General features: G+C 46.5%; 1 protein-coding gene across 1 annotated transcript in view; it reads right to left on the reverse strand.

Moving 5' to 3' along the window:
• Positions 1-6,233, reverse strand: part of DCBLD2 (discoidin, CUB and LCCL domain containing 2) — a 67,005-nt gene extending 60,772 nt beyond the window's left edge. The window contains 1 exon segment of the mRNA XM_044284484.1: positions 5,966-6,233. Coding sequence (XP_044140419.1) covers positions 5,966-6,038 — 73 coding nt within the window. The 5' untranslated portion in view covers positions 6,039-6,233.
• Between the last annotated feature and the right edge of the window lie 8,699 nt (positions 6,234-14,932).

A 14,932-nucleotide genomic window follows, 5' to 3' on the forward strand; every position in this document is an offset into this window, starting at 1 on the left:
CTAACACAGCATCTTATGTGTGGACAGGAAGCCAGTTTCTCTATGCCAGGGATGGCCAACCAGAGGCTCTCCAGCTGTTGCAAAACTACAACTCCCAGCATGCCCACAGCAGGGCATGGTGGGAGTTGTAGTTTTACAACAGCTGGAGAGCCTCTAGGTTGGCCATGCCTGCTCTATGCATTCTTACGGGAGCCTCAAAGTCCTGTCCTTTGTCAGTTGGAGATCAGAGTGCTGGTCACATGACATAGCTGAGAATCAGAAGGGAGGTTATAACTCACAAATACAGTCACTGGTACACAGCAGTACTTTAAGGGGTCTGTCCAACAGCCAGGAAAAATCAATGAGGGTAGTTTCACATATGTGGTAATCTGGCACAGGAATAGCCTTCTGGAGGTCAACCATAACAGGCATAGCTGGATACTGCAATTCACTGCCGGAGCCCATTGACTACAACGGGACCTGACGGGGGGATCCAGCCTGTTTCCTGCATGGCAGAAACTAGGCCAAGCACCAATTTCTGTCCAGCTGAATCCCATCCCCATCCGGTTATGCCAGATACGTTGAACTTTTGGCAGGCTGCTCCTCTACCAGAACAGACCAATATCCAAAAAGAACTCATTGGTGCCACTGGATGCACTGAATAGACCACCAGAACTTTTTTTTTTAGGGTATGGCCACAGGGGCAGAGTTTTAGCCACGGATTTGGATAGGATTCATCTAGAAAACCTGCAAAGAATACAAGGCAAAATCCACAGGCACCGAAAAGCGTATAAAATGCGTTGGCAATACTCAAGACATAAAACTTGCACCACAGGTAAGTCTCTACGGCAGATGTGTTCCGCAGTGTATGGGTTTTTCTAGACTCTCAGACTTTGCTGGTTCTGTAATACGCGGCAGATTTTCCACCCACAATTCGACAGTGGAAATTCCAAAGCACATGCGCCAAATGAGAGCAGCAATGCATTTGTCTGACTGCAGGGGGAAATCACTTGCAGCAGATTGGTCCTATTCGTATGAATTGGTCTCGCAGAAAGCGATTGCCAAGAAGAGATCTCCATTCACAGGAAACAAATATTCAGCTGAAGAAATTCCTGCAACAAATCTGCCTTGTGTGAACGTGTCCCAACGTCATGGGGGACATTTCACTTGGAATCGGGGGCGTATTCTGTTTGAACAGCCTCGCACTGCTTTCTATTGGAATTCCATATGGCGGTTCATATTGTTTTAGAATGGAAATGCTCCAAATCCGATTACTCAGCACAAGAAAAAAAATAAACAATAAAACGAAATCACATAACTGTGCAAGGCTTTATCCACAAATCGCAGATCCATAAAAACACAGATGCCAGCTGTGTTTATTGCGCATTTTCCCCTTCCACATGTCCCACCCTATGTTACAAATGCGTATTCTTGACCGCAAAATGGACAAGGATACATGTTCTACTTTTTTTTTTGCAGAGCCGCGGAACGGACGCACGGAGGCGGGCAGCACATGGTCTGCTCTGCTGTGCGCATCTTTTGCGACCTCATTAAAATGAATGGGTCCGCGTTTGATCTGCAAGAAATGTGGATCGGATGCAGACCAAAAATATAGGGGGAGATTTTTTTTTAAACCGGTGTAAAGTAGACCTGGCTTAGTTGCACAAAGGAGCTGTGAAAAATGAAAGGTGGAATCTGATTGGTTGCTATGGGCAACTAGGCCAGGTCTACTTTACACCAGTTTGATAAATTACTCTATAATACTCCCCAGTATGATCGCATGGCGTCACAACAAGTGTTTCCACACGTGGCTGTGGTGCGGCATTTATTATTATTATTTTTTTTCCTTTTTCCTTCCACCCTGCTCATACACTTATTTTTAAGGCCATCAGGCGGCTACACTTCTATCCAAGGGTACTTTCACACTTGCGGCAGAGGATTCCGGAAGGCAGTTCCGTCGCCGATACTGCATGCCGGATCCGGCGATCCGGACGCAAACTGATGGCATTTGTCAGACGGATCCGTCTGACAAATGCATTAAAATACCGGTGCCATCTCTCCGGTGTCATCCGGAAAAACGGATCCAGTATTCATTTTTTTTGCATATTTAAAGCCTGATCCGTTTTGCTGGAACACTTAATGCCGAATCCGGCACTAATACACTTCAATGTAAATGAATGCCGCATCCGGCATTCCGGCAAGTGTTCAGGATTTTTGGCCAGAGAGAAAACTGCAGCATGTTGCGGTATTTTCTCCGTCCAAAAAACGTAAGAGGGACTGAACTGATGCATCCTGAACAGATTGCTCTCCATTCAGAATGCATTAGGATAAACCTGATCAGTTCCTTTCCGGTATAGAGCCCCTAGGACGGAACTCAATACTGGAAAAGAAAAACGCTAGTGTGAAAGTACGGTAAGGCTATGTTCACATGTGCGTAGAAGGCTCCGTTTTGGGCTTCTGTTACAGATTTCACTAAAAATTGCAGAGAGAAAAGTTCTGCACGCAGAAAAAAAAAAAATGTTCTCCCAAGCGGATCCCATTATAGTTAGTTTCTGCTCATGTCAGTTATGTGCTGGATCCGACAGTTCCGTTATTTCAGTTCTTCTGCTCTAATAGCGCTGATGTGAACAGAGCCTAAACAAAGTTCTGTTCAAAACGGGCCCATCGATTGGGGTCTGTCTGGCAGTAAAAACGACCAGAAATAGGACATGTCCTACGTCTAGACCAGGGATGCCCAACCTGTGGACCCTCCAGCTGTTGCCAAACTACAATTCCCAGCATGCCTGGACAGCATACAGCTATTAGGGCATGCTGGGAGTTGTAGTTTTGCAACAGCTGGAGGGCCGCAGGTTGAGCATCCCTGGTCTAGACGGATTTAAAAAAACGGCTGTGTGAACGCCCTCCTAGACTGCAATGGTTCTGACAACAGCTGTGTGAATGCGCCCCAACTCTTCATTAACACAGAATACGGAAACAGGGACAAGTACGGACAGAGAACACCTATTTTTGGAAACCAGCGAGTGTCTCCATGACCCCTACTGGTCAGACATTGATTGTGTATGTCAGAGATGCCCAACCTGCGGCCCTCCAGCTGTTGCAAACTACAACTCCCATCATTTCCGGACAGCCATTAACCATACAGAAGGGCATGGTGCGAGTTGTAGTTTTACCACAGCTGGAGGGCCGCAGGTGGGGCATCACATTGATATCTCTAAGCTTTCCGGAGAACATATCAGTTACTGATCAGTGCATTCACGCTGCCACCCGGTGCCCCCCTGCCCTCCCCCGAGACACAGCACAGAGTCCGTGTCACAAGCTGCTCGCCGTCTGGAGCGCAGAAATCAATATCACCGCGCTCCTGAGAACACATTCATTCTGCTCTACTGTTAACCAAGTTGACTGGCGACGATTCCTGGAGGGTCAGCGCGTCTACTACGGGAAGTCAATGACACCACCATATATTATACCGCAATACTGCTGCCACTTTATACCTTTACTCAGAGACAGCAGTAAACCAGTCCATGCCTTGACAATGTCCTTAAAGGGGAATTCCACTTTGACTCTTCAGAGATGTCAAGTGTCTTATCTTCAAAAAATATATATCTGAGCTGTCCGATAAACGTGACGTCCACTTCTCGACAGCTTCCAGGACCCCCAGACAATGACAAGACGCCGCTACATCCGCCCCAATATGCTGTGACCTCGGGACAGATTTACCACTATCCACAAAGACAGATTTCACTAGGATCCTAACAATTTTCCAGTGGAAACCCCAGTGAACAGCAGCAAAAGGCCGAGTGCGGTAATATTTCCTGTGACCTATGTGGAAAATTCTTATCAGATGTAACAATGACACAAAAACACCAAAAAGAGTCTGAAAAGTGTTACATAAAATTCTGTATTCGGATGGCTGCATCATTATAGCTCTTCATACACACAATGGCGGGTGTAAAACACATACAGTATCATCTCTATATGGAGAGGGGCCTGTACAACTAGATCATACAGTACACACAATACCGGACCACATAGAATATACACACACACACATATATATATATATATATATATATATATATATATATATATTCTATTGTGTCCTATATTGTTGGTCTGTGTTGGGGAGCCGGCAGCCGCACATCACAGTACACGGGGGGGGGGTGTAGGGTAATGACTGATGGATTTCAGGGATCTGTAAATGTGGAGAGAAAAATAAAAAATAAAAAAATTTCTCTCAGCAATAAACCACAGCACAAATTGCAGTCCTCCCAAGATGTCATTTATAGTCCATAACACCCACTAGAACAGTTATCAGGGGGCTTCTAGGCTTCAGCAGACCACCAGGGAGGACCAGGGGCATGTATGGGGCAGAGCATCACATGTAATGTATCAGACATAACAGTGAGCTGTGCGGTAATATACACCAGCGCCTCTATAGATACAATCCCTGTGTGATACACACATATCAGAGTATATAGCAATCAGACATGCACACAGCAGTCCCCCACCACATACAGGTATACACAGTAATCTCACCATGTACACGTATATACACACACACCCGGGGCAGCCCCCCACCATGTACACGCATATATACACCGGGGCAAGCCCCCCACCATGTACACGCATATATACACCCGGGGCAAGCCCCCCCCATGTACACGCATATATACACCCGGGGCAGCCCCCCACCATGTAACGCATATATACACCCGGGGCAGCCCCCCACCATGTACACGTATATACACACACACCCGGGGCAGGCCACCCACCATGTTACACATTATAACACACACACCCCGGGGCAGCCCCCCACCATGTACACATATATACACACACACCCGGGCAGCCCCCCACATGTACACATATATACACACACACCCGGGGCAGCCCCCCACCATGTACACATATATACACACACACCCGGGGCAGCCCCCCACATGTAAACGTATATACACACACACCGGGGCAGCCCCCCACCATGTACACGTATATACACACACACCCGGGCAGCCCCCCACAATGTACACGTATATACACACACACCCGGGGCAGCCCCCCACCATGTACACGTATATACACACACACCCGGGCAGCCCCCCACTATGTACACGTATATACACACACACGGGGCAGCCCCCCACTATGTACACGTATATACACACGGGGCAGCCCCCCACTATGTACACGTATATACACACGGGGCAGCCCCCCACTATGTACACGTATATACACACGGGGCAGCCCCCCACTATGTACACGTATATACACACGGGGCAGCCCCCCACTATGTACACGTATATACACACGGGGCAGCCCCCCACTATGTACACGTATATACACACGGGGCAGCCCCCCACTATGTACACGTATATACACACAGGGCAGCCCCCCCACTATGTACACGTATATACACCCGGGGCAGCCCCCCACTATGTACACGTATATACACCCGGGGCAGCCCCCCACCATGTACACGTATATACACCCAGGGCAGCCCCCCCACTATGTACACGTATATACACCCGGGGCAGCCCCCCACTATGTACACGTATATACACCCGGGGCAGCCCCCCACTATGTACACGTATATACACACGGGGCAGCCCCCCACTATGTACACGTATATACACACGGGGCAGTCCCCCACTATGTACACGTATACACACACAGGGCAGCCCCCCACTATGTACACATATATACACACAGGGCAGCCCCCCACTATGTACACGTATATACACCCGGGGCAGCCCCCCACTATGTACACGTATATACACACGGGGCAGTCCCCCCACTATGTACACGTATATACACACAGGGCAGCTCCCCACTTTGTACACGTATATACACCCGGGGCAGCCCCCCACTATGTACACGTATATACACACGGGGCAGTCCCCCCACTATGTACACGTATATACACACGGGGCAGCCCCCCACTATGTACACGTATATACACCCGGGGCAGCCCCCCGGCCCCACTCACCGTTTTGCGCCCCCGCAGTCCGGAGCAGCAGGCAGAGGACCCAGCCTGTGATCAGCATCCCCCCGGTGTCCATCCCAGCAGCCGCGGCCAGGGTGAATACATGCTGGGCAGCGGGAGAGCGGAGCCGTACACTGTGCACACAGCGGACCCTGGCAGATCCCGGGAGCGCGCGCCACTTCCGCCGCCGGATCCCCGCAGCAGGACTCCTGTTAACCCCTGCAGTCCTGGAGCCACGGCGCCGTCTGCAACAAGTGCTGCTGATGCGCCCGCCGTCTTTGTCCGGCATCTGTGGGGTTAATGGGAGGTCCTGGGGGGCGGGTGATCACGCCCCCTCCTGATCTGTGAGTGGGCTCGGTTGTAAACCCCCCAGTATGGAAGAGTATCTCCCCCCAGCATGTATGACTCCTCCCACAACACATGTCACGTCCACAGCGGGAATGTTTACCCCGTGCACACGTGTGTGCGGCATGCGGTGTCAGTGCGCTGACCGGGACTGGGGCAGTGCTGGGGGGCTTCACCCCAATACCGCAGGACCTGCTGACCAGAAGGGCTGGTACACTGTGTCAGGAGGGGTCCGTCCTGCTCCACACCACATGGAGTACCTTCCCCTTTTTTTACAATGGGTCCGCAATAAAAACGGAAGGTACTCCGTCTGCATCCCATTTCCTTATGGCCTCATGCACACGACCGTTGTTTTATTCCGTGTCCGTTGCGCTGTTTTTCGTGATTTTCTGCGGACCCATCGATTTTCAATGGGTCCGTTGAAAACTCGGCTAATGCACCGTTTGTGATCCGTGGTTCCAGTCCGTCAAAAAAATATAACCTGTCCTATTATTTTTGCGGAAAACGGTTCGCGGACCCATTCAAGTCAATGGGACCGCTAAAAAACGCAGAGGCACACAAGATTGTTGTTCGAGTCCGTTTTTGTTTCCTATCATTTGCATGGCAAACCTGTCTTTAAACTTTTTTTACATTCCTTTATGTCTGGTGGTCCTCCAAAAATAAAGGAAGACACACGGAAACGGATCACGGAACAACAGAACCCCATTTTGCGGAACGGAACACAACAACGGTCGTGTGCACAAGTATAGGCATTATTACAATGGATCCGCAAAAAAAAGGATGCCATACTGAACGTCATCCGTTTTCTTTGCAGATCCGCAATTTGTGGACCGCAGAACACATACGGTCTTGTGCATGTAGCCTAAGGCCGTGGAACTCGGACGTGAGCGGTCCGTGGTATCCCGGCCTGGCATCCTGCTGACAGCATGAGCGCATGGCGTCATTGGTTGCTATGACGCCGTGCGCTTCATGCCGCCGCTGCACTACAGTAATACACTTATACCACGGATCGCTCACGTCTGTGTGCAATCGGCCTAATGGTAAATTTGAGTAAAAAAATCCCAAAGTTAACAAAAATGTGAAAAAATGCACTGCTTTTAAGGGCTCATGCCCACGAACGTAAGGGCTCAGTGCTGCGGAACGCATACGGCGGTTCCGCAATACATGGGTCACCAGCTGTGTGCATTCCGCATCACAGATGCGGACCCATTCATCTCCCAAATCCGGAGATGTGGTGCGGAAGCATGGATCAGAACCGCACAGAAGCGCTATGGAGTGCTTCCGTGGTGTTTCTGGCCATGCCTCCGCACCGCAAAAAAGTAGTGCCTGCAAATGAATGGGTCCGTGATCTGCATGCAACTGCCCTGCGGTCGGTGCATTGCGGACAGCAATTTGCGGTCTGAAGCAGGGGCACGGAGCCCTTACGTTAGTGGGCATTACCCTAAGGCCTCCTGTACACAAACGTGTGCCTCCCGTTGCCGTATTGCGGACAGCATTTGCAGATCCGCAATACACGGGCGCCGTTCTGTGGCCATTCCGCATCACGGATGCGAACCCATTCAATTCTATGGGTCCGCAAATCCGGAGAAGCGGAATGGAAGCACGGAACTGAACCCTACGGGAGCACTACGGAGTGCTTCCGCGGGGTTTCGTCCCGTACTTCCGTTCCGCAAAAAGATAGAACATGTCCTATCTTTTTGCAGAACGGCCGGATCGCGGACCCATTAAAGTGAATGGGTACGCGATCCTCTGCGGCTGCCCCACGGACGGTGTTCGTGCATTGCGGCCCGCAGCACGACCAGGGGGCGCACACGTTCGTGTCCAGGAGGCCTAAGACAGATAGTGATGCCTCATAAAATATTCATTAGTTAACATTCCCCATATGTCTGCTTCATGTTGGCATCATTTTAGTAATGTCATTTTATTTTTTTAGGATGTTAGAAGGCTTAGAATTTTAGAAGCAATTTTTGAAATTTTCAAGACAATTTCCAAAGTCAACTTTTTTAAGGACCAGTTCAGTTCTGACATAATAGAACCAACCCATAAATGACCCCATTTTAGAAATGACACCCCTCAAACTATTCAAAACTTAATTAAAGCAAAATAGAGGTGAAATTTCAAAATGTCACTTTTTTTGAAGATTTTCCATTTTAATATTTTTTTTTCCTGGAACACATCAAGGGTTAACAACAAAACAAACCTCAATATTTATTACCTTGATTCTGCAGTTTGCAGAAACACCCCATATGTGGTCGTACACCGCTGTTTGGGCACACGGCAGGGCGCAGAAGGCAAGGAGCTCCATATGGTTTTTGGAGGGCAGATTTTGCTGGACTGGTCTTTGGGCACCATGTTGCATTTGAAGAGGCCCTGAGATAACCCCACAGTGAAAACCCCCAAAAAGTGACCACATTTTGTAAACTATACCACCCAAGGAATTTTTATAGGGTGTAGCGAGCACTTCACTCAACAGCTGTTTCATAGAATTTTTAATTGGGTGAGTACAATAAAGGAATTCAAGAAGGGCCTGGATGTATTTCTGGAGCGTAAAAATATATCAGGCTATAGCTACTCAGGGCCGGACTGGCCTGCCGGGATACCGGGAAATTCCCCGCTAGGCCGGCAGGCCTGAGTGCCGCAAGGCCGCGGCCCTGGCGACAAGTGGGGGCGGCCGGCGGCAGGGCACAGCAGGAGATGAGCGCTTCCATTGTGGAAGCGCTCATCTCCACAGTCATCTGTATTGTCGTCCTCAGGATAGCTATACAGATGTCTATGCTGCGGCAGCAGAGGGAGAGGTGTGTCCCCTCCTGTTCCTCTAATAGGCTGCCAGCACTAGGCCGGCAGCCTATCAGAGGCCGGTGCAGGCGGCGCAATGACGTCATTGCGCCGCCTGAGCCGTATAGCGAGGGACACAGGCCGGAAGAGGCCTGCATCGCATCGCTGGAGGTAAGTATAAGTGTTTTATTTTATTTTATATATAGGTACAATATATACTGGCACATGATAAGGGGGGGACTACTGGGCTGGCACATGATAAGGGGGGGGGACTACTGGGCTGGCACATGATAAGGGGGACTACTAGGCTGGCACATGATAAGGGGGGACTACTGGGCTGGCACATGATAAGGGGGGACTACTGGGCTGTCACATGATAAGGGGGGACTACTGGGCTGGCACATGATAAGGGGGGCTACTGGCACATAAGGGGGGCTATTGGCACATAAGGGGGCTATTGGCACATAAGGGGGGCTATTGGCACATAAGGGGGCTATTGGCACATAAGGGGGGCTATTGGCACATAAGGGGGATTACTAACACATAAGGGGCGGCTCCTGCACATAAGGGGGGCTATTGGCACATAAGGGGGACTACTGACACATAAGGGGCGGCTACTGGCACATGATAAGGGGATGCTACTGGCACATGATAAGGGGAGGCTACTGGCACATGATAAGGGGCGGCTACTAGCACATAATAAGGGGGGTCTACTGGTACATGATAGGGAGGGCACTCTGGCTACTGGCACATGATATGGGGGGGCTCTGGCTACTGGCACATGATTGGGGGCATCTATGGGGGCACATCTTACTGGCACATGATTGGGGGCATCTAAGCAATGACGCCGTGCGCTCCTGCTCTCAGCAGGAATCCAGACCGTGGTTCCACGGACACCTCACGGCCGTGAAAAACGGCTGTGTGCATTCAGCCTCAGTGTCATACACTAACAGGCAATGCATTACAATACAGATGTATTGTAATACATTGCAGAGGGGATCAGACCCCCAAAAGTGAATGTCATAAATAAAGTAAAGTAAAAAAAAAAGTGTTTTTAATAAAATTAATAAAGTAATACAATTAATAAAGTAAAAAGGAAAAAAAACACCCCTTTCCCCTTATTTTGATCGGCTCTATAAATATATCACATGATCTACCCTGTCAGATAAACACCATAAAAAAATTAAATAAAAACAGTGTGTGTAAAAAAAAGCTATTTTTGTCACCTTACATCACAAAAAGTGCAACACCAAGCGATCAAAAAGGCGTATGCCCCCCAATAAAACCGTCACCTCATCCCGCAAAAAATGAGCCCCTACCTAAGACAATCGCCCAAAAAATAAAAAAAACTATAGCTCTCAGAACATGGAGACACTAAAAAATCTTTTTTTTGTGTTTCAAAACTGCTATTATTGTGCTAAAGTGAAAAAAATTTAAAAAAGTATACATATTAGGTATCGCCACGTCCGTAACAAACAGCTCGATAAAAATATCACATGACCTAACCACTCAGATGAACACCATAAAAAAAAACTGTGTAAAAAAAAGGCGTATGCCCCCCAAAATAGTACCGTCACCTCATCCCGCAAGAAATGAGACCCTACCTGAGAGAATCGGTCAAAAAATAAAAAAGCTATGGTTCTCAGACTATGAGACACTAAAATATGATAATTTTTTGCTTCAAACTGCTATTATTGTGCTAAAGTGAAAAAAATAAAAAGTATACATATTAGGAATTGCCACGTGCGTAACGATCTGCTCTATAAAAAAATTCAGATGACCTAATCCCTCAGTTAAACGCTGTAAAAAAAAAAAAAAAAACGGTGCCAAAACATCCATTTTTTTGTTACCTTGCCTCACAAAAAACATAATAAAGAGCAATAAAAAATCATATGTACCCCAAAAATACTACCAATAAAACTGGAACCTTATCCGCTAGTTTCCAAAATGTGGTCACTTTTGAGTTTCTACTGTAGGGGTGCATCAGGGGGGCTTCAAATGGGACATGGTGTCTAAAAACCAGTTCAGCTAAATTTGCCTTCCAAAAACCATATGGCGTTCCTTTCCTTCTGCGCCCTGCCGTGTGCCCGTACAGCAGTTTACGATCACATGGGGGTGTTTCTGTAAACCGCAGAATCAGGGTAATAAATATTGAGTTTTATTTGGCTGTTAACCCTTGCTTTGCTACTGGAAAAAAATGATTAAAATGTAAAATCTGCCAAAAAAGTGAAATTCTGAAATTTAATCTCCATTTTCCATCATTTCTTGTGGAACACCTAAAGGGTTAAAAAAGTTTATAAAATCAGTGTTGTATACCTTGAGGGGTGTAGTTTTTAAAATGTGGTTTCTATTATGTAAGCCTCACAAAGTGACTTCAGACCTGAACTGGTCCTTAGAAAGTGGGTTGGAAGATTTGCTTCCATACTTCTAAGCCTTCTAACGTCCCCCAAAAATAAAATGTAATTTTCAAAATGATCCAAACATGAAGTAGACATATGGGGAATGTAAAGTAATTACTATTTTTGAAGGTATTACAATCTATTATAAAAGTAGAGAAATTGAAATTTGCTAATTTGCTAATTTTTCTGATTTTGGGGTAAACTTGGTATTTTTTTATGAATAAAAATGGTTTGTTTTTTTAAACTTTTTTTTACCACTGTCATGAAGTACAATATGTGACGAGAAAACAATCTCAGAATGGCCTGTATAAGTAAAAGCGTTTTAAAGTTATCAGCACATAAAGTGACACATGTCAGATTTGCAAAAAATGGCCTGGGCAGAAAGGTGAAAACAGGCCCGGGGTTGAAGGGGTTAAGTAATGGGCGTTGTGCTGCCATGAGGCTGAGCTGCAAATAACCTTTGCGCTGCAATCTGCGACAGATATACACCAGAAAACTGGCGTATATCACTTAGTAAATCACCCCCACTGATGTGAACAGGTTTTCCAAGCTCAGCATTTGAGAAATATCTAAGAGCCATCAGTATCAATAATTATATAATCCCTATAATTATAGTTCAGAGAAGGAGCATTAATTGATACTCGCTCATCTACTAATTATAAGTGAAAGGAGCCCAGAGTAGAAAGGGGGTGGGCGCTCCCTATGTGGGATTTATTCAGTTTTGGTAATTAATGGTATTTATTACCTCAAACAGGAACAATACAGTCCATCGGGATGTACAGAATAACTTCTGTCTGTTTCATGCTGGACGTGTTCCTGCCTCTACACTCCTGCCTGAAGGTGGCTATGCACATTAGTCTAAGGGCTCATGCACGTGGCCGTTGCCTGGCCGTTCAGTGCATTGGGGACTGCAATTTGTGGTCCCCAATGCACGGGCAACTAGTGATGAGCGGCAGGGGTCATATTCGAATTCGCAACATTTCGCGAATATTCGCAAATTCGAATATTCGTTATATTCTACAATTTTTTTTACTCAGAAAATCGGCAAGGTAATGATTGTGTAATATGCGCATTTTCATAATGCTAATTTCCGTAATACGAATTTTTTATAGCAAATTTTTCAACTTACAACTATTAGACAAAGAAGATTATAGCGCTATATTAGCTAAATTGCTCTATATTCGTTTTTTCGAGTATTCACTATATTGCTATAACTTTGTTTTTTCGAATATTCGTAATATTCTAAAACAAGAATATATAGCAATATAGAGAATATTCAAAAAAAACGAATATAGAGCAATTTTGCTAATTTAGTGCTATAATCTTCTTTGTCTAACAGTTGTAATTTTTTTCTCATCTGAAGTTCAGATTGGAAAAAAATTACAACTATAAAAAAAAAGATTATAGCACTATATTAGCTAAATTTCTTTATATTAGTTTTTTTTTCGAATATTCGCTATATTGCTATAACTTTTGTTTTTTCAAATATTCGTAATATTCTAAAACAAGAATATATAGCAATATAGCGAATATTCGAAAAAACTAATATAGAGCAATTTAGCTAATATAGTGCTATAGTCTTTTTTTATAGTTGTAATTTTTTTACAATCTGAACTTCAGATGAGAAAAAAATTACAACTGTTAGACGGTGAAGATTATAGCACTATATTAGCTAAATTGCTCTATATTCGTTTTTTTTTCGAATATTCGCTATATTGCTATATATTCTTGTTTTAGAATATTACGAATATTTGAAAAAACAAAAGTTATAGCAATATAGCGAATATTCGAAAAAAAAATCAAATATAGAGCAATTTAGCTAATATAGTGCTATAATCTTCTTTGTCTAATAGTTGTAAGTTGAAAAATTTGCAATAAACACTACTCCTAAAGTCAAATATACTGCAGCCTTCTCATTGGCCCACAAGCTAGAAGCAGGGAGGGATCATGTGTACTGATTAAAAAAAAAATCGAATATTCGAAATTACGAATATATATCACTATATTCGAAATATTAGCGAATTTTCGAAGTACCTATATTCGTGATAAAAATTCGAATATTCGTGATCAACACTACGGGCGACATCCGTGCGGCTGCCGCAGACAGATCCAGACCCATTCAACTTGAATGGGTCCGTGTTCCGTCTGCACTGCCAAAAAACAGAACATGTGTTTTTTTTGTGGTGCGGAGCAACAGAGAGAAATTACGGAGTGCCTCCGTGGGGTTCCGTGCCTCTGTTCTGCACCACACCTTCCGGAGTCGGACTCGTACGCAAAGTGGGCTTGCCAGTTGCATAGGGTAGCCACCCACTGGGTGAATGGCTGTCAGGCTACCACCCTGGAGGACTGCAATTGGTACTACTGGAACAATTCTTCACGTGGCTCCAGCCAGATGTAAAAGAGTGGGTGAGGGACCGTAACCCTCTCACCTTGCAAGAGGCGGCCAGAATGGCAGATGAATACACGGAGGCCCGGAAGCCATAACGACCTCTCCCCAAACCCCAACCAATTCAGGTCGAGGCCCCAGCACAACCCCCAGGGGGGAGCCATGAACCACCTCAGCGACCTGCAGCAGCGGCCTATCGACCTTCACCGACTACTGGACCTCGCTGTATCCGGTGCAAGCAAGTGGGACACTACCGCAGGGACTGTCCGCTGGAACAACCCCGACCGATTTGGAATTGTCCAGCAGGTACCAACGCCAGGGCAGCAGCTCACTCAATTGATTACCCGGTCCTCACTACTTGAGAGGCCCGGGAGTTAACCAGAGAAGAGCCCCCGGGGTTCCTTCATGAAGCCAATTCGGTACAGGCAGCTAGTGGGGACAACCAACACCACCACCGTCAACTGGTGATGGTTAATGGCCAAACTGTCCAAGGCCTCCAGGATACAGGGACTACCATCACGCTGATTCAGAGACATTTGCTCAACAACGACAACGAGCAGCCAGGCAAATCTATTGTTGTTCGGGTGGCAGGGGGAGCCGTCTATAGAATCCCTACTGCCTGGGTTCATTTGGATTGGGGTGTGGGGTCTGGAACTGTGAAGGTGGGGGTCATGAAGAATTTGCCCACCGATGTGATACTCAGCAATGATTTGGGTCCTCTTACGTCTGCCTTTATGTCCACACCCAACCAGGAGATTCACGCTGTAACTACCAGAGCCCAGATTCGCGCTACAGAAAACCCCTCCCAAACTCCAGGGACCCAGGTAAGATCCACTTCCCCGACAGCGACAGTAGGGCCTCTACCCTGGGATACCCCTGAGGACTTTGGGAAAGAGGTAGCGGGAGACCCCACCTTACTAAAATACCGGAAATAATCTGTAACTGATCAAGGGGGACTGGAGGGGGAGCAGTATGTGTGGGAAGGTAGCAGATTGTATAGGCTAACCGATTCTAGGACAAATGCCTCAGGGCCCAAACAGAAATGTCAGCTAGTAGTTCCACAAA

Source organism: Bufo gargarizans, chromosome 3, assembly GCF_014858855.1.
Source record: "Bufo gargarizans isolate SCDJY-AF-19 chromosome 3, ASM1485885v1, whole genome shotgun sequence".
NCBI lineage: Eukaryota > Metazoa > Chordata > Amphibia > Anura > Bufonidae > Bufo > Bufo gargarizans.